Source organism: Heterocephalus glaber, unplaced genomic scaffold (assembly GCF_053883595.1).
Source record: "Heterocephalus glaber isolate CG9 unplaced genomic scaffold, H.glaber_assembly_v1.0 deba00001457, whole genome shotgun sequence".
NCBI classification, from domain to species: domain Eukaryota; kingdom Metazoa; phylum Chordata; class Mammalia; order Rodentia; family Bathyergidae; genus Heterocephalus; species Heterocephalus glaber.
In genome coordinates this window covers 5763816-5791575 of record NW_028258305.1, presented here as the reverse complement: position 1 = coordinate 5791575, position 27760 = coordinate 5763816, and the positions used below count along the sequence as shown (strand labels likewise).

The following is a 27760-nucleotide window of genomic DNA, read 5'->3' as shown; positions in this document are numbered from 1 at the left end:
CACTTAATTCAGATAATTTTAGTAGTATTTCCAGGTATATTTCTTATGTAACTATCCTATGTCTTCAAATTGGATGAAAAAAATGTATCTATAAGGTTCTTCTATCCCACATCTTCACCCCAGGTACAACTCTGAGATTTGCACTATCTTTATTTTATAACGGTTATCCTGATTGTGTAAGATTTGTAGTGGAAGCATTTTTATATAAAACAAGATGGGCAATCTGTATCCACTTCTTATCCTTTCTGTGCTGAAAGGAGCATCTTTTACTAATCCTTTCTTTGTTCTAGATCATATTTGAATAACTGGTTGCCCAGTTGTCCCATTTTATAGCTAAGATACAACTAGAGTATTTAAACCAGGCAATTCAACTTGGGAAATATTTATAGGAATTGCAGGCACTTTATAGATTTCTTAAAATTATAGGTAAAATTGTATATAAATGTACACGTTTTGATTTAATCAGATTCTCAAAGACCTATAAAAGTTGTCTTAGAATTTTATTCAAGAAACATTTATCTAAGTATCACTTCCCTACCAGGCACTAGCTGGATGGTGGGACTACAAAAACAACTCTTAGTCTCTTTTCAGCATTTTCAGCCCGAGTGTGTGGAGGAAATGGATCCAGAAACAGCTAACTCTATAGAACAATGCTATAAGGAATCTATAGGGTGCTATGGAGTTCACTGGCCTCGGAACTAAGGAAAAACTTTTTGGCATTAAGATAAACTCCTGGGGTGACCTTGTGGCAAGATTTCTCTAAAGGTAGAGGATTATCAAAGAGAATTAAGCTATGAGAATACTAGGAAGCTAAAAGTAATAAGGTTAAAGCATGTGGCTTGTTCTCTGGTGATGGAACACATGGAGAATGTGCTTGCTTCTCCGTGTCTAGAGCCAGAAGAGGCCCGGAGAGAACCAGGGGCTGCCATTGCTGCTCCTATTCACTGGTTGAGAACCTCTCCCTTCTCTGGATGTGTTGCACTAGGGAGATGTCAGAATTTGCAGTTTTCATTTAAGAGGGACACTAATGGTGGAAGATTGGAACAAAATTTATTTATTTATTTTTTTGGTACCAGGGATTGAACTTGGGAGCTTCTGCTTGCGAGGCGGGTGGCGGAACCACTGAGCTAAATCCTCAGCCCTTGGAACAAAATTTAAAAATTATGCTTTACTGTATATCTCAAAGAGCTTAGGTAGATTTTGCAGTATTATAAAACATAAATTAGTTAAAAGATGCTTATTGTTTTTGTTTTTAATTGTGATAAACATTATAAAGTTAATCAGCATTTTAACTGTTAATATCTTTTGTCCTATAATGTCAGATTTATTGAGATATAATTTACATATAGTAAAGTTTTCCCTTTTTAGTGTACTTTTTTTCATTTATCATCACAATCAATGTTTCCTTGTTTTTCATTTATCATTACAGAATGTTTCCATTACCTATAACATTTCCCTTTTTTTTCTCCTTTAAAATATGCTGCTTCTTTACAGGTCTCTGATCCCACTTTGCCTCTTTTATTAAACACACAAGCTAAGTAAATATGTACTTGCTAAAGTATTGCCTTTTTCTTCATTTAGACTTCTCCTAAGGAAGAGGTCAGCCTAGCCTTTACCCTCAGTTTTATGTCATCTGTTGTTTGTCTTAGACTTTTGTCTACCCACATATACCTGCCCTTTAATCTTCCATAGCATTTTCTTTTTACAACCTCTGCCCTTTTCCTTGTTCCCTACCTTGATTTCTCCACAGCTACTCCCACAATGGGAATTATATAATTAAACTAACCATGTACTTCACACTCATTTAATTAGTAGCCATTTGATACCTTAGTTTAAAGCCAATATACAGCATAAACAACATGTGAGAGGCCTCACTTTCATTTCTTAGGGCATTTAGGATTATTACAGTTATTCTGAAGCCTCTTGTCCAAGGGTAGGCTAATAGGTTTGGCTTATAGGGGAGAGGTGCAAGTAATTTTAGTAAAGAGCTGGTAGATTGTGACACAAGCAAGTTGCTATTTGGACCTCATGTTTACTCTTTGGAAATGGTTAAGGACATCTACCCGTTGTCCTTTCTAATCCATAGTCAAGTAGAATGTTCTTTGAAAACTTCCACCCTAGCTCATGAGGATATTGGCCAAATGCGCTCACTAGGTTGACTTATTTTATGATTTCTATAAAAGACTACTACTGTTTAAAGTGTTTGAATTTTTTTTTTTTTTTGAGATAGGGTCTTGCTATATAATTCGGCCTTGAACTCACTATGTAGCCCAAGCTGGCCTTGAACTCATGGAGATCCTCTTGCCTTAGTCTCCTGAGTGCTGGGATTACAGACATGCACCACTATGCCTGGCTTTGAAATTTTTTTTTCTACTTGTGTGTATTACTTATATAAACACCCAGAAGTCTTAGAACTTCCTAGAATTTCTACTAAAAAATTCTAGAGTACAGTAAGGTTTAAGGGAACAGTTGGCACATTCTCTTTATATTTACCTTCTATTTTGTAGAGTCATTTGCCATCTGTACACAAATTGTTTTTTATTTACTTTTTGATTTTGTGATTCACATTTTCTGCCTGTTCTTTTATTGTCATTTCTTTAGTTTACCAGCTGTAAATTATATAGTTGGTAGAATTACAATTTTATATCTTTTTCTCATTTTGGAAATTGCTAGAGTTTTCAGTGGAAGGTCGGTAGGTATGGGAATTTGAGAAGCAAAAATTTAAGAGTAAAAAACAAAGTGCTATGATTAACATATAGGAACTGATTAAGAAGCAACTTACAGTATGTTTTAGAATACGTTTTTAATTTTAGAGTAGTTTGATTCCCAGAAGAGTTTTAAAGATAAACGTTTTAGCTAGAAGTGTTAGAGAGCTATCCAAGCTAATTTTATTACCTGTGTTCCAATCTACTGAGTCAAAAGAAGCGCAAGATACTTGCTGTAAGTACTGGTGAAATTTTTTTCAAATTCAAAACTGAAAATATGTAAAAGATAGCTTCAAAGAAACATGGAAGCCAGGTGGGTGGCGCACACCTGTGATCCCAGCACTCAGGAGGCTGAGGCAGGAGGATTGTTGTGAGTTAAAGGCCAGCCTGGGCTACATAGTGAGTTCAGGGCCAGCCTGAACTAAAAAGCGAGACCCTGTCTCAAAAAACCAAACCAAAACAAAATAAAACAAGAAAACATGGAAATGCTAGACAATCTCTATGACTGGATTAAATTTGGGGAAAAGTGGAGGAAAGGCATTAAAGAGAGATTTTTATTTATAGGTGGGCTGAAGACTGGGGTCTTCATTATACATAGTCCTAAAGCCCTTGAGAGATTAGAAAGTATTCCATTATTTTAAGAGAGCATAAAACACCACTTTAGAGGTTTTGTTTTGAACGAAACAAAGGGTACAACATTTTTCATTTTATCTTATTCTTATTTGTAGTATGGGGGATCAAACCCAGGACCTTGCACATGATAGGCAAGCAGTCCACCACTAAGTGGCATCTCTGACCGAGTATTTTTAATTTTTAAAATATGAGAAGAGTGACACATCCCTGTAATTTCAACAACTTGGGAGGCTGAGGCAGAAGGTCATGCATTCCAGACCAGCTTAGGAAATTTAGGGAGAGACTGTCTCAAAATAAAATAACAAAATGACTGAGGCTGTAGCTCAGTGGTAGAGTATTTGCCTAGTAGGTAAGAGGCTCTGGGTTTAGGCCCCAATATCTAAAAAAAAAAAAGTAAAGACCTGTAAAAATTGTAAAGTCTTTTGTATTACAAGGGTCTATGCTATTATAGCTAATGATTATTGCTGATGCTTGTTGCTTATTTGTCAAGCTTTGTATATTTGTGATCTCATTTAATAGTCACAACAGACCTGTAAAATACATGTTTTTATGCTCTTTTTTTTTTTTTGGTACTGGGAATCGAACTCGGGTCCTTGCACTTGCACAGCAGGCGGCAAAACCACTGAGCTAAATCCTCAGCCCTTTTATCTTCATTTTACAAAAGAAGAAACTGAAGTTTATAGTAACTCACTTAGGCAGGGTCCTGATGTGAATGAAGCTATTCAAAGACCTGGTTATTTGGTTTCTTTGAGTAATAATAAAGAAACTTGTTATCCCTAGTGCATACAAAAATGTGGCATACTTTGTGTGCTTATCAACAACAGTATTAGTAACAATACCAGCGAAGATTTATTCAGCATTAATGTCGCTGACATTTTTCTCAGCTCTTTACATGTAGTTCCTTTCATGATGCCCGCATGGCACTAGGAGCTGTTTTCCATGTTTCACAATGAGATACTTTGAGGTTGAGAGGGATTGTTACCCACATAAATTTCTTTAGCTTTGTAAGCCAGAATTTAGGCTTAGATCTGCTTGAGTCTGAACTCTTACTACTGTGATATGTTGTAGAACAATCAACCAACTGCCATCAGTGTTTGAAAGGATCTTGAAAATCTTTAAAATATGGCCTTGCCGTCATTTTTCTATCTATTCTTGAGTAGAACCATTGAGGAAGCTCTACTCCTTCCTGTATGCTAGAACACTTCTCTTTGAAGTTCTAGCCATACATTTAACAAATACTTATTGAATAAGTACTATGTATGGTAGGCACTGAGAGGCGAGGGAAGGAGGCAGACAAGAGCCTAATACTCATGGACCTGCATTCTAGTGGGCGGGATAAAAAAATACATGCGTAAGTAATTAATTGCAAAAAGTAATTTCCCATTGTGTTGCTCTTGGTTCAAGCTTACCCTCAATAGTCACATCTGGCCTGGCCAGAGTCTTTTTGCTGGTTTATCTGTTAGTCATTACAGTAGACTGTAGAAGTTTCTACTATTACTGTTATTCTACAAATCTATCACACACTGACTATTTTACATTAATTATTGAGAATAGAGAAATAAAGGCAGTAATTGCTCATCAGAATTTACAGTTTTATAATGGTTTCCAGCCTTTCCCATGTAATGGCATGCATAGAAAATGAATATGGTAAATGCAATAAGCTATTTAATGGGGAGGAGGGCTTTTGCTGTCCACTGCCTAGGACAAAAGAGATCAATAACCACAGGGATGCAATAGCAAACCAGCTTTGAACTTTAGTTTTAGGGAGGAGATGTGTACACAAAGATAAGCTTATTGCATTGAGGGTAATAGCTTTGAGCAGGGTTCAGGAAACACTTGACTAACTGGCTTCTGCCTTGAGAGATTAATTTGTATTCTCCATTCTCCTTGAATGCTTTGTTCTACTCTTTTATTATGTATAAATTTTTCTTTTGCCAAAGTGAGTGGCTTGCTCACCAAAAGTTACTTGTGTTTGTTCCCAAACATGTTTATACCACTTGTCTTTGTTGTAATGTTTCAAATGTTAACCAGTAAAATAAGTTTTTAAAAGTTTTTAAATTTTTATTGGTAAATGTTTACAGTACATAGTGATTATATTTATCATGGAGAGTTGATACATGTATATAACACATCTTAATTCTTTTTTCATCCCTACCCCTCCTCACCCTCCCTGCTCCTTTCATCTGTTTATCCCCTTCCTATTTGCAAAACTTCTATCTCCATTTTTTTCCAATTCTTTTTTTCATTCCATTTACTCCCTTCCCTTCCTCTTCCTCCATCTCTTGTTCCTCTTCTCATTTGAAAAAGGTCTCCCTACTTCCTATTATCTATCCTTTATTTTGCTTGTTTGTATTTTGGGTTTCTCACACAAGAGAACCCATTTGATATTTAAGCTCATGTGTCTGATTTATTTCACTTGACATTGGTCTCAAGGTGTGTCCGTTTACCTACAAATGACTCAAGTTTATCTTTATGGCAGAGTAGTACTCCATTGTGTATAAATGTCACCCTTTCTTTATCATTCATCTGTTGATGGGCATATAGGCTGTTTCCAAGATTTAGCTATTATGAATTGTACTGCTGTAAACATGGGTATGCATGTATCACTGTAATATATCTTTAACTGTTTGGGGAAGATACCTAGAAGGGGAACAGCTGGGTCCAATGGAATTTCTACTTTTAGTTTGCTCAAGAATCTCCATACTGATTTCCATAGGGGTTGTACTAGTTTACATTCTACCAACAATGTAGTAGATTTCCTTTCTCCCTGCTGTCTCATCAGGATTTGTTATTTCATTTCTTGATGATAGCCATTCTTTCTGGGGTAAGATGAAATCTTAATATTGTTTTAATTTGCATTTCTCTAATGATTAGAGATGTTAACCATTTTTTCATGTATTTATTGGCCATTTGTACTTCTAAGAAGTGTCTGTTTATTACAGTAGGCTATTTTTTGATTGAGTCTTTATGGGGGGGTACTTTTTTGAGTTCTACCTGAAGAGTAGCTGGTATAATTTTTGCCCATTTTGTAGGTTATCTTTTCATTCTGTTGATTGTTTCCTGTGCTGTACAGAACCTTTTTAATTCGATATGATCCCATTTGTTGATTCTTGGTCCTATTTCTTGTGCCACTGGGATTCTGTTCAGAAAGTCCTTGCCTATGCCTATGTGTTCAAGTTTTACCTACTTTATATTCCAGCAGATTGATTCTGTTTTAACATTTAGATCTTTGATCCATTTTGATTTTACTTTAGTAGATGGTGAGATATATAGGTCTAAAGGATCAATCTTCTGCATGTGGATAACCAGTTTTTCCAGAATCACTTATTAAAGAGGCTGTCCTTTCTCCAGTGTGTGCTTTTGGTTCCTTTGTCAAAGATAAAACAGCTGAACCTGCCTAGGTTGTTTTTGTTTTGTGTATTCTGTTCCATTGATCCACATTTGTTTTTGTGCCAGTAACATGCTGTTTTTATCACTATAGCTTTGTAATATAATTTGAAATCTGGAATTGTGATGTCTTCTGCTTTGCTTTTGTTACCCAGAATTGCTTTTGCTATTCTGGGTCTTTTCTGGTTCTATATGAATTTTAGGATTGTTTTTTTCTAGATCTGTGAGGGATGCTGTTGGTATTTTGATTAGTATTGTGTTAAATCTACTTATCAGTTCAGGAAGTATGGCCATTTTGATTATATTGGTTCTGCCTATCCAAGAATGGGGGATACTTTTCTGTTTTCTATGTCTTCTTTTGCTCTCCTTTTTCAGAATGATGTATGTAGTTTTTGTTATAGAGATCTTTCACTTCCTTGGTTAGGTTCATTCCTAAGTATTTAATTTTTCTTGATATTATTATGAATGGTATTGTTTTCCTAATTTCTTTCTCATTGAGTTCATTATTAGTGTATGCAATGTTACTGATTTGTGTGTGTTGATTTTTCATTCTGCTATACTGCTGAATTTGGAGTCTTTTGTTAATAATCTGGATTTCAGCAGTCTGTTGTGATTTTGCCTTTTTCTTTTCTTTTTGTATTGATTTGGATCTTTTCTTTCCTTTTTTTGGCAAGATTGGCTGAGAGTTTCTCTATTTTGTTTATTCTTTCAAAGTACCAGGTCTTTGACAGATTGATTCTTTGTATTTGGGGGGGGGGTCATTTTTCATTGATTTCTTCTTTGATCTTTAATTTCCTTCCTTGTACCAGCTGTAGGTTTATATTGTTTTGTTTTTCTAGAACCTTGAGGTGTATCATTAGATTATTTATTGGGTTTTCTCTGTTTTTCTGATGTGGGCATTCATGGCTATAAACTTTCCTTTTAGGGCTGTTTTCATTGCGTCCCATAAGTTCTGGTATGTTGTAGTGACATTATCATTTAACACATTCCCCCTGGCTTGACCCACCAGTGGTACACGCACAACTGTCCTATCAGGTGGCTTGAACCATTTCTCAGAGTATCTCTAATTACAATGATGCAAAGAAAGGCATTGATTTAGTAGACCATGTGTCATCATATTACAGTTCCTTAAGGAAAACATTAAAATGATATTATAATACAGCTAATTTGTGGTACAGTAATTGTAAATACATATTATATACACAAGCAATGGGTACTAGTGAGATTTCCATGTTAAAATTTAGAGAATTAGTGATAAACTATTGACCTGTGAAGAAATGCCACAGATAATTCTGAGTTAGTATGGCAGCTTAGTGTTCATCAGGAACCTGTGCTTCTCTGTCTAGCAAGACAGAGAAGCACAGGTTAATAATGCCATCATTAACCTCTCCTTGTGGTTCCACGTGGCCACTAGAATAAACTCTTGTTGTCATGTCTATATTCCAAACAGCAGAAAGGATGGAGACAGGCATGCCCATGCCCTTTCACAGACTTCCTGTAAATCTTTCAATTCATTCTAGCCAATCAAGTTGGCTAGAACTTTGGCACAAATTGCTGCAAGGGAGGTGGAGAAATGTAGTCTGAGTGACAGTGTTACCAACTGATAGAATTCTAAATTGGATGGGAGAAAAATGATGTTGGGATTGGTAGCTAATAAGCTTTGCCATGCCATGTCATTGTTTTATTTTATGAAAGAAGTAGTAGAGAAAGAAACAAGGTCAAATTTTATTTTTAAAAGATCACCACCTAAGAGAGGAAAGGTGGGATATAGGAAGGTAAGGAGACCACTGCAGAGACAGTTTCATGAGTCTGAAAGGACTTGAAGACTCTTTTTTTTGAGTTGTTAACTTGTTCAAGCTGGGCTCAGTCTTGAGACCTATTCTGCTTTAGTCTCTTTCCCATAGTGCTGGGCTTATGGGCATTCACCACTATGCCCCAGGTGATTGATCAGACATGAGCAGCTTCCTGGCTTAGCAGCTGGGTATCATAGAGATGAGTGATGAAGCTAAGGAATTGGAGGTGTATCTAGAGTGAGTTTTTCATGGAGCAGGCAGAGCAAGGGGATAGTGTCTCAGAAGTCAAGGGGAAAGAGAGCATTTCAAGATGTAGGGAGTGAATCAAATATACCTGAGAACACAGATAAGAGAAGTATTTCTGTTATTGCTAGGATTTAGCAATTAGAGATTGTTGATGCTGGATTAAGAGCAGCTTATCTTGTGGTAAAGAAGAAAACCAGACTAGAAGGTGAGGGAATCAACAGAAGGTAAGTAGAGGTGCTCATGGAAAAAAATAGAGATTAGGCTGAAAATAAGAGACTGAATGATTAATGAAATGGAGTCTTTGGGATGGACACCTGGAGAAATTGCCTTAGGATGGGGTGGGGGGGCAGTTCTTCCCATACCTAGAAGGAAGGAAAAGAAATAAGAATAGAGATGCAAGGAGGATTTGAAGATCTGGTGGCAGAAAGTCAGTAGCTTTAATTCATTCTTTGAAATAGGAGTTGAGCCCACCTTGGTGGTTGAGGGAGTGTTAATAAGTTGTTGGTGGACCATGTAACAATGTTGCCATGTACATTTTCAATACAGCTTTCTGTATTGAAAAAAATAATTTCTGGTCTAAGTATGGTTTTTCTGTTATTAAATCAATCTATAGGATCTTTCAAACAACCCAGATTCTGGGCATTACCTTTAGAAATGTAAAATGACAAGACAGTACAGTATGTGAGTGTGCCTAGCACAGAACTTGGCGCACACACACTGTGCTTAAGGATTTAGTGAGTAAACCAGTGTTCTTGGAACACTTTCTCTACATATGGAGCATCATCGCTAATTTGTTTTACTGTTTACCACAGCTCATTTTCTTTTAGGCAAACTTGTTTTTGTTGAAAAAAATTCTTTCAGATTGCAATAATCATACCCTTGTGAACCATAACAGGGCAGGTACTGTTAGCTTGTTTTGGGTATTTGGCACTGTCTCCAGGAATAGCACAAATATGCTACCCAGAGCTGGGTTATACTATAGCTAATGGGAACAGTGTGTCCATGACTGTGTAATGAATTTGGCTTTTCTTCCTACTGGAAACTAAGTTGTGAAAGGACTTGGCAAGATACAAATCATGGCAGTTTGAAAAGATCTTTGAAAAGATCTCTTTTCCATTTCTGTAGAAAAAACTAGGTTGACATCCTAGAGGGCAGAATGTTGTTTAAATCACGTTCTTTAGTAGATTGCCAACTGCTTTCTTTCACTGATTCCTCAGAGGAAATTGGATATTTGACTGGTTCCTTTTTACCGGTTTCAAAAAAAAAGAGCTTGAGTTTCCCAGCCTCCCCTGGGTATTTTGCCTAGTAGTACCTCTTGAGGTTTGCCCTACCTCACCTGTGGAGGCTCCCCTACTGTCTCTTTAGCTACAGTAGAGGTCTTCTTAGAACACCGAATTCTGTTCATGCAGGGCAAAAAGAGAAACAGGGTGATTAAGATTGAAAGCACAAAGATCGTACTTAGTCACTGACTAGAGTGATTGAGAGTAACATTGAGGCCGTGTCTAGCAGTACATGGTACTCCTATTGTCTCTGAACACCATCCATGTTGTCTGAGTTAATGTCTTTGTGCATTCTCCTGGGGGAGATGATAGGGAAAGTGAAAGACATGTCTAAAAATGTCTCTGCAAATAAGTGTGTCCAGTGTGACTTCAGCTGTTGCTAAGTAACCATCTAACACTGATCCCTTTGGCTTGTTAAACCAAACAGCTTTGAGGGACTGCTTGGTGAGGTCCCCTGGTGGAGAGTGTGGACAGTGTCATCAACAAAGAGCGCTTTTGTTGACTTACAGGGTGATTTATAAGAAAGAAAACTGTGCTTATGTTTCAGACAAAAATGTCCTGGCTCTCTGGAAGCAGATGTTTGATTCAGCTACTGGCTGTGAGTTTTCTTTGCACATGCATATGTGTCTAGGGTGGAGGCAACAGGGGAAGTGTGAGTCAACTTGACTTACAACTCAAAAGACCTCCAACTAGCTGGGCAGGCGTAGTGGCACACACCAGTAATGCCAGCATTCTGGAGGCTGAGGCCGGAGGATCACTGTGAGCTCAAGACCAGCCTGGGCTATATAGCAAGACTGTCTCAGAAAAACAAAACAAAACCAAAAAAGAGTAGCAGTCACCAGTCTGGACATCTTTCCCCTCCTCATATGTTGGTACAAGTACGTATTACTGAGTGGGCCAACTCTTTGCCCTCTTAACTTTGGGTATAATACTTTAGGGCAATCTGCAAACTTAATGATAAATATGTCTTTCTACTGTGAGTTGCCAGGGCCTTTCTCAAGAATCTATTAATTTGATTTTAGAATTTTAATGTTATGAGTGGATCAGTTCATTTTATTTCACACCAGATATTTGAAAAATATTCAGAATGACCTTTAAAATTCAAACTTAGATTCTTAATATGCCAACTTTTAGATTTGAATTAAAACTAGACATCTATTTAATACACTTTTTATCTGAAGGCCAAATGGCTTAATGTTAAAATCAGTATGAGGCTGAGACCCTATTTTATCCTCAGAGTAAGTTTTTAGAATATGAGAGAAAATTATAGTTGTTACAATTTATTGAGAAATTTAATATCTATACTAAAATGTTGATACAGTGAAGGAACAGTAATTCCTCATCATAGTCACGTGCTAGATTGCAGTTGTGGTCACTGCAATCACATCTGTAATTGCATGTAGCCCTAATTGAATCAGCAAAGGTTGGTGACACCATAAAATATTTTTCAGCTATTTTTGCTAGTATTGAATGTACTACTGGTTGTGATGGAGCTGCTGTGACATCAAGGTTTCCTTCCTCTCAAATAGTGAATGACTGAAGGGAAAGCTTTGTTTTCTCAGTATCCTGAACTTGGAAGTTATATTAATGGCAGTGATGTCATTTCCTTGACATTATCCCACAAACTGAATTTTTGTGATTCTTGAAGGTGATTTATAAGTTTCTCCCACTTAATATTGGCTTATTTTGTGTTTTTAAAAATAGTGTGTACACTTGTTGCTTCACACAATCACTCAAGAGCTTAGATAATTTGGTTTTTAGTGGTTTTTTTTTTTGGTACCAGAGATCGAACTTGGGCCCTTGAGCTTACGCTGTAGGTGGCTGAAACCACTGAGTTAAATCCCTGGCCCTGATCTTAGATAATTTGGATGTAGAAATTTGGCAGTGGAGTAATGGCTCTCGAGACAATAGGTTTGTCTGTGAATTTTTATCTGTATTGTGGCTTTCATTGAATAAACATTGATTTCAGAATCTTCCCTAGAGCAGAATGAGTGGAAAATCTTCACACCTCTCTTGTAAGAAGTTTTTGCATAGTCAGGGTATGTGGATTGGTAATTTTTTAGTTGGTTTGATAAATCAACTAATAAGCCAACACTAGCTGTTAGTAGGTCAGCGTTAGAGTTTGTTCTTTCCAAAGCATAATTTTGGACCTATCTTTCTGTTTAGGCAGCTTGAATAAAACATAGTAGTTGCCATACATCTTATGTGAACATTTCATGTAAGTAAATGTTCCCTAGTGGCTTGTCTTTGAGGTAGAATGATGAGAGTTACTATCTCTCAGCTCATAGCAAGCAGTTGAAAAGTTTGAATGAAACACTGAATGTTGTTGATTCCTAAATCATTTTCTAACTGTATTTGTCACTGACAATTGCATAACACTTTTTTCTTCCATTTTATAAATACTTTTTCAATCAGATATTATATTTTTAGCAGAGTTGAATTCATCAGTGGACAGTGCTTTCGGACTTAAAAAGTTGTTCTGATTGTGTCTGCTGAGTAGATATGGGAAGGGGAAGAAGCACATTTAATTTCTTTAAGTAGAGTAGAGCTCTTCAATAATATTTCTATGAGGAACCTTGTACCTAGGACTCAGAACTTGAGTAACATTAAGAATTCTGTTTTCGTGGGCCGGGGATTTAGCTCAGTGGTTCCAGCGCCTGCCTCGCAAGCGCAAGGTTCCGAGTTCGATCTCCGGTACCAAAAAAAAAAAGAATTCTGTTTTCAGCTACTTACAAAGGTTAGTGGTCTACAGGGAGCATTTTTATATGATTTTTCATTATATGTTTAACCACCAGACTTACTTATAAAGAATAGTCTTCTTAAAGCATTCTGATAAATGCATGTTTTTAAAAAATGTATATTTGTAATTCCATGAAAAGGTAGTTTGCTGGATTATTTTCTTCTCTGAAAAGTTTTCGGTTCTTGTCACAAACCTGTAAGCAACTGAGCAGCTTCTGTGTGTGCTGGATAGTCCTTGGCTTTCCTTAGCCATAAAGCAGCAAGCTTTTTGTTGTTTAGCTTCAAATACGTCTTTCCTAAAAGAAGCAAGTTTTTGCTATAGAAGTTTGGATCCATTGGAGGATAAGTTAAAAAAATTTTTCCACAATGTTCAGATTGAGCCTGGCCCTCTTGAATGACAGACAAGAACTCTACAAATGCATGTTTTGAAATTTAATTACTGAAAACAAAATGTACTTAGGTAACTCTTTGTCTCTAAATACTTTACTTCATAAACTGTATACTCTTTATGGCGTGTAGATCAAAGATGACTTATGATTATACATGATTCCAAAGTTCTTTTCTCCTGGTAAAATTTTAAGGCAACATTAATCTTGACGTTTGGAGTTTTTTTTGGTTTTTTTGGGTTTTTTTGGTACCAGGGTTCAAACTCTGGACCTTGCCCTTGCAAGGCAGGCGCTGGAACCACTGAGCTAAATCCCCGGCCTGACATTTGGTTTTTAATTCATTTTCATAGGAGATAAAAACTTCTTATTGGTACTTTTTCCTGAAGAAATGAAATTAAAGACTAAACATGAGTCCTAAAGCACTGTTTAATGCTGTGAACATTGGGTATATCAGACAGTTCCTTATAGGTTGGAATTAACATGTACCCTAATTTTGGGCCGGAGATTTAGCTCAGTGGTTCTGGCGCCTGCCTCGAAAGCGCAAGTTCCCAAGTTCAATCCCTGGTACCAAAAAAAAAAAAAATCATCAACGTGTACCCTAATTTTGATGGTTCTACCTGGCATTATTATTTAAAAGTGATAAACAGTTGTCAGCTCAAATCTGAAATGACATCTAATATATGTACTGAATTTTTGTTTACTGTCATTGATTCCCAGTTTACTTAACTAATATATTTGAAAACATTCATTACTGTACATAAAATTAATAACTTTCAGAATAATTATGTTTTCACTTTTGTAATGAGCATTCATACTTCAGTGGACTGATGTTACATGCAGTTAGTTATTCCAAGTAACAATGAGATGATGTTTTCTTATATTTTTCAATAGAATATTTAAATATAGATAACACTTAGCAATAATATGCCTTGAGTTACTGTGTTGTCCCTACTTTATGATTCAATTTGTTTAAAAGTTTTGAGACAAAATTGAGTAAAAGACTGTTATTAGGGATACAAAGGTAGGTGGTAAAAGTAATATAGAGAGTACTGGTTCAATAGGCATTTTCCCTGAAAGGTAGAAAAGGAATATGACCAGGGAACACATACTTAGAGGCTTCAAAGATATGGCAGAGTGCTTTTTTTTTTCAATGTTATTCTAACTGTATATTTTATAAAGCTTCATTTATGATGTTTCACAATTAAAATTTTTAGATGGAATTGGAAAATAAGCCTCTCACCATGTATAGGGAAAAGATTTGCTTCTATATATTGTTTTTTTAGATAGCATATTTAAAGCATTAAATAGGTAAGAATATTTCTGAGATAAACAAATTTACCTAAAATGAATGCAGAAACTAGGGGGTTTCAATTAAATTGATTTTCATACCCTTGTGAGACCTCTGTGAATATTAAATTCTTGCAGGGAAGTGAAAAGGAACTGATAAATGGAAATTCTTGACTTTTACAAAATAATTGTCTTGGTCCCATTTGATAACTCTTGAGTAAATATAATGTCCCCAAGAAATTGTCCTCACCTAGTAAAAACTACTTCAAGCCATTCCTTTTACCGACTGGTTGATTTCTACCTGGGCTAGAAGGGATAAACTACTGTTATATAAAGGTGACAAAAAGTTCCAGCTATGTCATCTACCCTTATTTTTCTACTAGTGTGGCATTTAAATTGGGACCTTTTTCTCAACAAGCAGCCTTATCAGTTTCTTTGAAACATTGAGTCAAATTAAAACATCTTTCAAGGAATGTTGTTTCACTAGGCATGGACACTTTGGGCATGTGTCAGGAATCCAAGTTGTTACATTGTCTTCACCTGGACCAAGTGCTACTGCTAAGGAGTGACCAAAGTGGTCTGGTTCTTTTCTACCTATACTTTCTTTCTGGGCAGTTAGCATCCCAGTATTTAGGTAGCACTACATATGTTTGTCTCCTCCATCTTTTCCGTCCCCAGACCTTCTCCTCACACCTTTGGTTTCTGAGTGGGAATGGCTTCTGAGGCCATGAACAGTGATTATAAGGATGACTTGATACTCTTCTCATGTTAGGAATAACAGGGACAGGGATAACCAGTAGACAGCCTTGGAGAAGAATGCTTTGTGTTTCTCAGTGTTTATTCTAAGAAAGTGTATTAGCCCATGTTAATATAGTATATTGCAGGGTAGAAGAAACGAGAGTTACAAACTAGTATTTTGTGGAAAGAGCTGTTAGCAGCAAGATTTATATGGTCAGAATCTACATGTGCTATGTGTATGTTTGACCAAACATAAAGATTTTTGCCTCCATAAGCCTAGATCACTGAAGTCCATCACAAACAGCACCCATCTCTTCCTCGTCCTCTCACTCCCTTTCCCACCCCTTCCCACCACATGCTCCTGTGGGTAGTAGAACAAGTAACAGCTAATGATTATAGAGCCTACTGGCTTTATTCTCTCAGTCCGTATATAGTGTCAGCTTTCCTGTACTGATATAACTAAAGTTCATTTGGATTATCTATTCCTTTGAAGCAGAATAACAAAAATGTCACATAAATGGATAAAAAATACATTGTGATCTTTTTAAAAGGTTTCATTCTTGCTATAAGATGCTGAGGCTTGTTTGTGCCTCTGCTTTGAACAAAAAACCTTGAGTGCTCTGAGTGTCATTATTCTTTTATTGTAAGAGAGAAGTTGAAAAGTAAGTCTCTTTGCTCACAAAAGTAGATGAGGATGCTTGGAAGGGGATTTATTTGGGATTTTCTCAAGCCCAAGCCCTTGCTGTCACCCTTCCAGTGTTTTTCTTGGCTCAGTGAGAATACTTAATTTTCCAGAATGGGCTTTTTATACAATGACACCTGAGAGTTAAATTCTTGAGGAAGGAATTCTGTCCTTATAAATACCTAGAAATGTGACTGAAAATTGTACCACCCTCTTATGAAGGGCAAAACTTAGGATTGAATGAAGGAGCATGACAAAGAACAAATGTTTTGGTTTTTGCTTCCTGTAGTAGGAAGAAAAATGTGTAATTATATTTTTACCAGAATTGAAGTATATGCACCAGAAATAATTAGACTTGATGCATATTGGAAATCCTAAGGTTTTGGAGATAGTCCAAGAGACTTGGATGTTCCTACCAGCCACGCATGTATAGACTATGACATTCCCTTTTTATACTCCCATTAGAATACAGAAGAACCACTGAACTAATTACTGTGTGCAAGGGAAGTGGCCCGTAAGTAATTTTGAACTAGAAGAGCCTGTGACATTAAAGGAAATTAAGTTGAAACTTTCCACAAAGAAACCGAAATTCTTTAAGGAAGAGTGGAAATGATCCTGGGATTAACTTGCTTTAACTTCTCATAAAGCTATTTGAATTACTCCTATAATTTTATTTTTCCTTTCAGATTCAACCATATGAGAAGATAAAGGGCAGAGGCTTGCCTGAAAATATATCTTCTGTGTTGAACAAGCTAGTGGTAGTGAAACTCAATGGTGGTTTGGGAACCAGCATGGGCTGCAAAGGCCCTAAAAGTCTGATTGGTGTGAGGAATGAGAATACCTTTTTGGATTTGACTGTTCAGCAAATTGAAGTGAGTAACATTTAGACTTTCTGATTTAGACTTTCTGATGAGATACTAAAGTAGTTTCTAGGTTATCATGAATGTTATATCATTAAATGTAGCATATGGCATTTGAGCTAATTAAAGAGTTTGCTATCTTTAGTCTCTATTGGTGAAGGGAAAGATTTAAGAGCACATCCTTGGGGTGATGTAAAAGCTTTGATCTTAGATAGCATTTATGGCTGCTGAAATCTCTGGGTCTGTTCAGATTCTCCTTTGATCAGCCCTTCTCCATTCCTTTTCTTTCTAGTGGCAGCCTTTTTGATGGTTGGGACGATCTGTCTTTATTAACCCCTTTTGGGAAGCTGAAAAGAATGTCATATATCCCATTAGATTCTAAGAATTATTTTTAGCTTCCCTTTTATGCATTCATTAATCACAGACTCTAAGCTCTTTGGGACAGTGGTCTTGTCTTTCCCATCTCTGTATCCCATTGTCTACTCTGGTGTTGGCAATTGGTCTTTACACTGGCAGCAGTAGCTAACACTGGTCCAGTACTTACTGTGCACCAAGTACTCTAAGCTCTTGCCATGAACTGACTCATTTGTTCTCCCCAATTCAATGAGAGAAGTACTGTAATCATCCCCATTTTATAGATGAGGAAGCCACAGCACAATGAGATTAACTATTTTCCCAAGGCTCCCTAGCAAGTTAATAGATCCAGAATCAAAGTTTGAATATAGGACAGTCTGACTTCCTAAGTTGTTTTTCCCACTCTGTTTTACCTCTTAAGTTCTTCTGAGAGATTGGAAAGTTGAGGTGTGATTCAGAATTTTTGACCATTTTTCCTGAAAATAGAGAGTCATGTCTAATTTGTACTTTTGTCTGACAAAGCTGGGAACACAGAGCAAATGCTAATCAGCACTATCTGTCTGGGGAACCAAGATGAGTTTCAGTTCAGTCAATCACAAAGTGCAAGTAGTAGTTTCTGTCTCAAAGGGTTATGATTTTTGAGTACATGGTAAGTTGCTTAGCAAAGAGGTTCATGCTAAGCAGTTATGGCAAATATGTGTACCTTTATGTCTGTATTCAAAAGAAATGTAGATCTGGGTAATCTGATTGCCATTTTCCTCCCTAGCATTTGAACAAAACCTACAATACAGATGTTCCTCTTGTTTTAATGAACTCTTTTAACACGGATGAAGATACCAAAAAAATACTACAGAAGTACAATCATTGTCGTGTCAAAATCTACACTTTCAATCAAAGCAGGTACAAGGAGTGAAAATATAAACTGTAGAGGTACAACTCCTGGCAGAGGACTTTTTTGCCTAGTTTGTAACAAAGCAGCCTCAAGATGCACATGTGCCAAAGATCAATGCTTACAAGTGCCTGATGCCTTTTAAAAGCTGAACATTTTTTCATAGATGTGTGATTATTTTAATCAGTTTTGGTTCTATAATTTCCAATTCTTAAAAGAGGATCTGTTTGAGAGTCTGTTCAATGTCCAGTCTTTGAGGATAATTAAGTCTTTGCTTTTGGGAGCATATTTGGTCTCCAGGTGGGTCTGTGAAAGTCTTTCTGCATTCTGCAGTATTGGTAACCTTTCCTGAGAGTAGGAATTTCTTCATCCTCAATAAGCCTAGGGTAATTAAATAATTATAGAAAAAATAATTTACTTTGGGGGAAGGTAGAATGAGTAGAAAAGAATGAGAGGATGAATTATGATAACGCTCAGAATAAGGCTTCCATGTAAGGATGGACACCAGCGGTCTGTATAAACTTGTGGAGAAAAGGGGTATGTCTAAAGTTGGACTGTTCTTTTTTTAAAGTCTGTTTTCCCATGGACACTTGCCCATCACAAATGGTTTGCCTTTGTTTTCTAGTTGGTCTTCAGTCTGATGTGCTGTCTTGTTTTTCTTTTCCCATCACCACCTCTTATCACTGTGCTCACTGTTGATGGGAAGCAGACATCTGGAGTGCTAGTCTGATGTTCACTTTCTGGGGGAAGAGAACCACCCTGGAATATAGTATGCTTGTAGGAGTGGGCAGCTTTCCCCAGATAGATTTTCTGGGAAAAGTGCCATCCCATAACCAAATAAGTTTGACAAAATTTACTTAATATGTTCGTCTTGAAGAGTCATAAAATCTTAGTATCTTTAAAATACGAGGTTGTCTTCCCATCTGTATGACCAAGGAAATTTTTTTTCTTTGCAGCAACTAATACTGTGTAGGAAACAGAATTTAGTCAACACAGATAATGGTTTTTTTAAATGGATTCACCTATATTTAATTATTATTAATAGGCTTGGCAAAGGGAAATTTTATTTAACTTTAATGCATTCTTTTCTTTAAAGTCTAGGAATGCTCAGAGTAGATATTGCAAAAGAACTTCTGTTTTGTTTTGTTTTGAAGGTACCCAAGGATTAATAAAGAATCTTTACTTCCTGTAGCAAAGGATGTATCTTACTCAGGGGAAAATACAGAAGCTTGGTACCCTCCAGGTCATGGTGATATCTATGCCAGTTTCTACAATTCTGGTTTGCTCGACACCTTTATAGGAGAAGGAAAAGAATATATATTTGTGTCTAACATTGATAATCTGGGTGCCACAGTGGATCTTTATATTCTTAATCATCTAATGAACCCACCCAATGGAAAACGTTGTGAATTTGTCATGGAAGTCACAAATAAAACACGTGCAGATGTAAAGGTAAATACTGAGGGGAAGCAAATTAAGGATTTATGTTTTCATATTTCATAGGTTGTATTTTCTTCTAATATGAAAGTTTCTTTTTAAGCAGAACACATTAATCCACTTAACATCATTTGTTAGGTAAGAGTGAGATAATACTGTGGAGTACCTTAAATTCTAACGTTACAGTTGTATATCATAAACCCAGAGTTAATAATACTAAAATAATTTTGTTTTTAATCTGTTATTAATTGTAATTGAAAACATTTCAGCATATATTCACAAATCTGAAGCATGTGAAAACTTAATGTTTATTCAAATCTTTAATCTTTTAGATTCTTAAATTTTATGGTTTAATGAAAACTTTTCTACAGAATGTTTTTATATAATTTTTTTTCTGTCACTGTAATATCTTTGTAGTGCTTGCAAAAATATGTAGTTATTTTGGTACAAAGTACAAATTTATCTCACCTGGCATGTTTGGTGGTTGTGATACTTGATAAAATGACACAAGAATTTACTATTTTTCTACAGCAAGTAAGAAAAGCAAGCAGGTGCAAATACTAAAACAGTCTCAGGCTTGGATTCCATGTTTTTTCACATGTCCCCCGTTTTTCACACTGGCATGGCCTAGTGACTACAAGAACATTTCTAGCCTGAGGCCACTTCTTAGACACTTGTACATCAGTCTCTTTTCTCCTCTTGTCCTGGAGCCAGTCTGAGGAGGCCCTGAGGTGGTAGGTGTCGCTGTTTGGTGATGGGCAGTGAGCTGTTTCTGTAGCAGACCTTAGGAAAGAGAGGAAGACTCTGATGTACTTCTAGGCCTTTAATTAGAGAAATGATGGTGGATATACATGGTAAAGTGATAACCTTAGCAATTTTTTTAGGTTCTACCCTCAAAAACATGTTTCTTTGTATACTGGGAGACTGTTGCAGTGTCTCTTCTGTAAGATTCATAAGCAGTGTGTTATGATTGTAATTGGGAAAGATGTGGAAGCATTCATTATTTTCTGCCTTTCTAGGGTGGGACACTCACTCAGTATGAAGGCAAACTGAGACTGGTGGAAATCGCTCAAGTGCCAAAAGCACACGTTGATGAGTTCAAGTCTGTATCAAAATTTAAAATATTTAACACAAACAACCTATGGATTTCTCTTGCAGCAGTTAAAAGACTGCAGGAACAAAATGCCATTGACATGGAAATCATTGTGAATGCAAAAGTAAGCCAAGGTTGCACTCATTGGGTTTCATGGTTTGTAAGATTGGAGTAGGTTACACACAGACCCCACTGCCCTCTCCTTTTGGTTTATGTGTTCTATCAGTTACTCCTTTTTGCCTGGTCAGGCACTCTCTCCAGTTCCTGGCCCTGACCTCCACAATCTGTACTCATCCCTGTAATGTCCATTTGACCTAGGGCTGTGGAAATCAAAAGAGCACTGGGCTCAAAAGTGGATGACCTACCACAGTCTTAATTATTGCTCTGGCACTCACAGACCATTTGGTCATGGGTACCTGTGTGAGTTTTCTGAACCTGTGGTTCTTCATTGTAAAATGGAACTAATAGTTCATGGTGCTTGATATCAGCTCTCAAAGCTATATTTCCTTCTGTGGTTCTCTGAAAACACTTCTCAAATGTTAACTAGTACTCATGGAACTAAACTGTGAATTTTAGATGCCTAAAACTAGTTTCTCCTCTGTTCCCCCTCTGGTTTTTTTTTTTTAGACTTTGGATGGAGGCCTGAATGTCATTCAGTTAGAAACTGCAGTAGGGGCTGCGATTAAAAGTTTTGAGAATTCCTTAGGTATTAATGTTCCAAGAAGCCGTTTTCTTCCTGTCAAAACCACATCAGATCTCTTGCTAGTGATGTCAAACCTCTATAGCCTTAATGCAGGATCTCTGACAATGAGTGAAAAGCGGGAATTTCCTACAGTACCCTTGGTTAAATTAGGCAGTTCATTTACAAAGGTATGTAACTATAAAGATATAGTAATTATAAAGATATGTATATGAATAGATTAGTTTCCACTACTCAAATGTATTGTTCTACATTTGATTGGCATTTAAAGGAATTGAGAGAAGATAAAGATGTACCTTACTTGTGAAACTTGATTGCTATAGAGTTGCAAAGAATGTTTAAATGTGGGAACATTTTATGTCATGTTACTTCCAAGACCAGTACTGCACTTTCATCAGTGGGAAAAGGTTAATTCTGTATAGATATTTTCTGAGCCTCTACCACATGCTGGGCAGTGTTCTATGTGTGGTGATTTAACAGTAAACAAAATAGACTAAAATCCTTGTCTTCACTGTACTGATACTCTAGTACAGGAAGGAAAATAAACAAATATGTATTTTGCCAAGAAGTAAAAAATCTTTTCAGAAAAATAAAGTCAGGATAGATAATAGGAAATGTCTGGATTGGGCAGTGGTGTAACTACAATGGGTGGCCATAGATAGCCTTACTAGTAAGTTGAGTATGCTATACATGTGTCTAGGGAAAAAAGCCTTCAAGGCTAGTTTAGCAAAATCCCACCATAACATGCTAAGTGAAATCCTGAAAATTTAATTACATGAAATGTGAAGTTAATAGTGACAGGATAGCAGGCTTATGGATTCCTGCTATGCCACTGAAGTCTACTCTAGTCCTGAATTTGCTTTAGTGTCACCAGGTGTGGAGTGCAGATGAGGAACTGGGTAGAAAATCATGACTGGGTGTCCTGCAAATTAGGTGAAAAAAATGTTTCAAGTCAGAGAGAATGACCTTGTATCAACTGTTGCTGCTGATTCAAGTAAGACTGAAAATTCACCACTTAACAGTGAAGAGGTTTAGGAATCTGACTGGAATGGACTTGAGAGAATGGAAAGAGAAACTGGAGATAAGAATGTAGACAATTCAAAGTTGGGCATGGTGGCACACACCTATAATCCCAGCATTCTAGGAGGTTGAAGCATGAGGGTCACAAATTCCAACCCAGTTTAGGCCACTCAGTGATTTAGTGAGACCCTGCTTCATAGTAAAAAATAGGGGAGGTATCAATGCAAAGGCTTGCCAAAAATAAGCAACAACAAAAAAATGTAGACAGCTTATTCAAGAATTTACCTTTTTTTTTGGTACCGGGGGATCGAACTTGGGTCCTTGGCTCTTGCGCAGCAGGCGGCGAAATCACTGAGCTAAATCCCCCGCCCAAGAATTTACCTTTTTTAAAAGAAGCAAAGTAGATTGTAGGGAGAGAGGGATATAAGATTTGGGAGGTTTTGTTTTATTATTTTTTTTAATATAGGAGAATTTACATACACCCCTGATGGGAATTGACACAGTCAAAAAGGAAAAAACATTGAAGTGGGAGAGACTCCCTGGTATTCTTGAATAGGCAGTAAGGAGGGATGCACAAGTGGAGAGAGTAGCTTTTAAACTGCAAGGGAAGCTCTCCAACCCCAATACCAGGAGGGAAGGTAATGGATTGGGAAGGCAGAGGTCAAAGGCAGTGGAACCTGATTTTTTTCCCAGCAAAACAGGAAACAAGATCATATAGGACAATCTCTACTACTTCTAAATATAAGGAAATAAGAAGCAAAAACATAGTGTTATTTCATATATAAAGCCCAGCTCTAGTCTTTTCTACTTCAACCCATAATCTTTTCCTTCTTCTCTAACTATGTGAACTACTAATCTGGCTCATAATATGTTGGTTGATTATCTTTTTTTTGGTACAGTATAGGGGATTGAACCCAGGAATGATCTACCATGGAGCTGTATCTCCAGCCTTCTTATTTTGAGACAGGTCTTGCTAAGCTGCCCAGAGAGGCCCTGAACTTGTGGTCCTCCTGCCTCAGTGCTGGGATTATAGATGTGCACCACTGCCCTGGCTAGATTATCTATTTTTAAAAGCTGCCTGATTTTCTTAACTGTATGCTAAATTTATTGATTGTAGGGACAGTGTTCATATTTCATGGTTTCTCCTGCACAAGATCTATAAAGTGACTGCTTAATAAATAGGTTCTTCCCATAGACATGAAGTTGGCCATAAAATGTTTTAGGTCAGTTAAATTATCTTGTTGATATTATTCTTGTTTTTCTGTGAACTCATTTTAAAAACCATTTTTATGTTTCTATTTAAGGTTCAAGATTATCTAAGACGATTTGAAAGTATACCAGATATGCTTGAATTGGATCACCTCACAGTTTCAGGAGATGTGACATTTGGCAAAAATGTTTCATTAAAGGTATGTTATGATGAAAATCATACTTCTTACAGCTTTAACAGGTCTCTCTTTCTAGTCCTAACTTTATTTTTATTTTTAAGACATACTTCTTAGTCTGAACCAGATGTTTATAAAATATACATTTTTAAAAAATGAGTAAATATAGGCATGAAAAGATTACCACAGCATTTAGTAGTATTGTATCCAAATACACAATCTAGTTAAAAAACAACATAATTATTTATATAGGAATTTTGTGGACTAGAGCATTTAAATGGGAAGCAAACACTAATTAGTAATGAAACTGCTACTACTTTGATATGTGACAGTGTTTAAAAACAGGATCACAGTTAGCATTAGCTCATTAAATGATTATTTGAAAGCAGAAAAAATAACTTCATTTACACTGAATATAATCTATTCCTGTTAAAGGAATTATCAGTATAAAGATGTGTTATATTACTGTAGTACTTGGATGCTTTGAGTAAGTATCCTTGTAGCCTAGCAAAATAAACAGGAGAGAGGGCCGGGGATTTAGCCCCATGGTTCCCACTGCCTGCCTCGAAAGTGGAAGGTCCCAAGTTCGATCCCTGGTACCAAATAAATAAAATAAATGGGAGGGAAATATGGGCATAACTATTAAAGCTTAAAATAGTCCTTTCATAATCAGTTTTTAAAAACATCTCATGTCCATATATCACGTGTTGTTCCTATTAAAGCAACTTGTCTTTAAATGAAGATCTTAAAAGTTAAAAAATCAAAACAATCCATATGCTGAACTTTATTATGTATTCTATCTTCTGAAATCTCATTTAGAACATGGAAAAATATTATGTAGATGGTTCATTTAAATCATAAAACCCTTTTTGTAAATATAAACCAAGCATTTTACTTTATGAAGATTGGATAATGCTGGTGGTTTTGCAAGTAGGCCTTCAAACAGTCTAGTTGTGCTGTCACACTGGGTCCACTTCTCTCTCTTGGTACTACCTCTAACAAGGAGGCAAGGAATGTAGAACGACTGCCAGGATTGGACATAGCACTATTTTCCTTAATGTGTTACTTGCTTTGTAGGTTTAACATTGTTTATAATTATTCCATTATAAAAAGTTGTACCTAAACTTGATAACTGTAAGATAATTTCATTGCAGTTATAAGTACACTCTTGCTTGTTTTCCCTGTCACTTAGGGAACAGTTATCATCATTGCAAATCATGGTGACAGAATTGACATCCCACCTGGAGCAGTATTAGAGAACAAAATTGTATCTGGAAACCTTCGGATCTTGGACCACTGAAATGAAGAATACTGTGTACACTTTATACTAATTATGGGCTAAAGAGTTTCTTATATAACCTCTAAGATTCTAAAATAGGCAGGTACTTTATTATGTTACTGTATCCTGAAGTATTGATTTTTAAAGTAGTTTTCTGCAGTATCCTTTTAGTCTAAGAAAAGCACAGATGGAACAATACTTGCCTTCTTTGAAGAGAATCCTGAAGGTTAATCTTATTAAAGTGCAATATTGTTTAATCATAAACTGAGGCAGTCTGCTGGAAGATCTTTTAACAGAAGCCTCATTGACAGTCGCTTTGAATTGCCTGTGATTTCAACAATAAAGCAGTGAAGCAATATATGTGTATACTTGGACTTTTTAATGCTAACTTTATTAACTGGCAAAATAAAAGGGTTTACTCTTACAATATTTAAATATTCACTAGTTATGTACCAAGTCCAGTTTTTTGCATTTCTACAAATTTTAAACACACCATTATTTCCATGGGAATTAAATTTGAAGGTATTACCTTTTCATCAAGTTCTAAACCTGGGATACCTGCCATGCTTTCCATAGACTCTCCATTTACTTAAAGGGATGTCTTTTTTCCCAGCTGCAAGGGTGGAGTGGGTAGAGGCAGATCATTTCTTTCATGTCCTTGTACTGTAGGTATAGTAGAGCAGGGAGATAGCTTTCTAAGAAGTTCCCTTTCCTTAAAGCTTCACTTCCTGAAGTTTGCTTATCACTGAAAAATGTTCACAAATAACCTTTCAAATCAGATCTGCTGGTGGTTAAATGTATACCTTTACTATAAGAATCAAGTCATATTTTCCAATTCTTCCATACATATTTTCAGTAGGCCACTTGTTTAAAGTTAACTGTATACTGTACCATTTTTAAAAAGTTGTCCTGTGCTCGCTTTGGTAGCACATATACCAAAAAATTGTCCTTTAAAGTCTGGTAATTTTTTTTTTTTGGTACTGGGGATCGAACTCTGGTCCTTGCAGTTGCGCAGCAGGCAGCAAAACCACTGAGCTAAATCCCCGGCCCAAAGTCTGGTAATGTTTTACAGCTTATTTTAAACAGAAAGTTTAATAACCAATGACATACCTCTGTAATGATCAAGGAAAGAAAATAAGCTTTCCTTTTGAGAAACCAAAGACACAAAATAAGACTGTTTCTTTGTACATAATCACAAGATTAGGCACTCTGACAGGGTTAGGCAAGATTCTTGGTGTGAGGTGAGGCACAGGCACTTTTCATTTGTAAAGTGCTACTGAGTCTAATTTTTAATTTTAAAGGTAGGTATTATAAAAGTCTTTAAATAACTTATCACCAGATATTTCTGGCCCCAACATAGCAGTCTATATTTTAAAAGTTCTATTTCTCCCTGGTCTTTGCTCATATACATATCGAAAATAACTTAGAAACAAGAATCCAAAGAGGCCATACTTCATATGTTATCTGATAAAATGAGAACTCATAAGTAGGCATAGTATATAAATACTTATTGCCTGTGCTAGAAATAAAACAGGAAGAAAAAAACCCAAACCCTTCATAGGTACTTTTATAAAATTACAGCTATTTAACTATAGCCCTATAGATACCATTTCTATGAAGTATTTAAATTACTAGTTGCATAAATAGATGTCAGTATCTTATCCTTTATTACTTGTAATCAGCTTTTCACATATTTAGACTGTTCTAGAAGGCTTTACCCAGGTGACGTGGTGGAAGAAAGATTAAATATGCAACATACAAACCCTGAAACTTGACATTGATCACTAAAACAAAAATTGAATTCCTAAATCCACGCAATCAAAAGATGTTTATTTTTTATAGAAAGATTTGTAAAAAAATAATTTTTTTCAAACAGCTTTACTTTCATAGAGAAAACTTTCTACAGAGGCTGACTAAGATTTTAATATTTTAAATTGTACCATTAAATAAGGTGGGACACCATATGAATTTCATTGCACTGGAAGAAATGCAAAGCATTTTTAATATAAAGTATACAGAGCATTCTAGTCAACTACAGCTGTGTTACAGCTATGTGTTCTTTTGGATTTGGTCCAAAGAAACCTGAGTCTGTTTCCAGAGAGAATGAAAAATGTTATAGACACCTGATCAATTACTCCTCACTGAAGGAAGCACAAAAATGGCATTCCTTGTAGAACCCACTGAATCCAGTTTCCCAACACTTGATATTTTCCTTTTCCCTTCCCCCACCTCAGTTCACTTTGGGTTCCAGGTTCAGTTCTCAAAACACAGGCATTCAGATTTTCTTCAGAAACATACACATCCCATGGTCAGATGAACTACCCAGTTTGCTAGTATGTCATCACCTCTTCTGTTCCCAGATCTCAGCCATATTTAGGTCCAAATCTTTAAGGCCTTTTAAGGCTTGAAGATTTCCAGTGTAAAAGGCTACATCTGCTGTGACCAACCTAAACATTGGAGAGAAAATTATTTTTAAACTCACATTTTATATTTGGATAATGAAAGGAGCAATGCCCACATACTATATGAGCTGCTAGAATATTAATGAAAATTCTGAATTCCTAGGGACAAATGTCAAGATACTTCTCTTACTAGGATTTCTACTGTCATATCGTTAACTATTTAATGCTCTATCAGTGATGTTTGGAAAAGAAATAAACCAATACATGTTGCAGTCAGTTTCATGATAAATTCTTCCCAAAAGAGATTTATCTTAAAATAGCATGCATTAAAATATGGAGAAAATAAAGTTTAAATTTCTTTGATTGCATACCACTAAAGTATATGTGTGGTAAGCTAAACAGCAAAACAGCTCAAAGAAAAGGAAGGCCAGGTGTCCTGAGCATCATCTTAAGGAGTTAAATAAA

At 36.2% G+C, this 27760-nt stretch overlaps 2 protein-coding genes across 14 annotated transcripts in view; one reads left to right on the top strand and one right to left on the bottom strand.

Annotated features, from left to right (window-relative positions):
* Nucleotides 1-25251, top strand: part of Ugp2 (UDP-glucose pyrophosphorylase 2) — a 45705-nt gene extending 20454 nt beyond the window's left edge. Inside the window, exons 4-10 of one of the 2 annotated variants that reach the window (XM_004849979.4) lie at nt 16563-16748; nt 17857-17990; nt 19134-19431; nt 20436-20633; nt 21137-21379; nt 23534-23638; nt 24807-25251. In XM_004849979.4, the coding sequence (XP_004850036.1) occupies nt 16563-16748; nt 17857-17990; nt 19134-19431; nt 20436-20633; nt 21137-21379; nt 23534-23638; nt 24807-24914 (1272 nt within the window). In that variant the 3' untranslated portion in view covers nt 24915-25251. The remainder of the gene's footprint in view (nt 1-16562; nt 16749-17856; nt 17991-19133; nt 19432-20435; nt 20634-21136; nt 21380-23533; nt 23639-24806) is intronic. The other variant, XM_087216333.1, reaches the window with a different exon arrangement.
* The window catches only part of Vps54 (VPS54 subunit of GARP complex), a 203874-nt gene that overhangs the window by 22303 nt on the left and 153811 nt on the right, over nt 1-27760 (bottom strand). For 4 of the 12 annotated variants that reach the window (XM_087216328.1, XM_087216332.1, XM_021262549.2 and 1 more), the window contains one exon: nt 21047-27340. The exons of 4 other annotated variants lie outside the window; for them this stretch is intronic. In XM_087216328.1, coding sequence (XP_087072454.1) covers nt 27235-27340 — 106 coding nt within the window. In that variant the 3' untranslated portion in view covers nt 21047-27234. Of the gene's footprint in view, nt 1-19737; nt 20200-21046; nt 27341-27760 lie in introns of those variants that run through there. 4 more of the 12 variants (XM_087216325.1, XM_087216324.1, XM_087216326.1 and 1 more) reach the window with 3 other exon arrangements.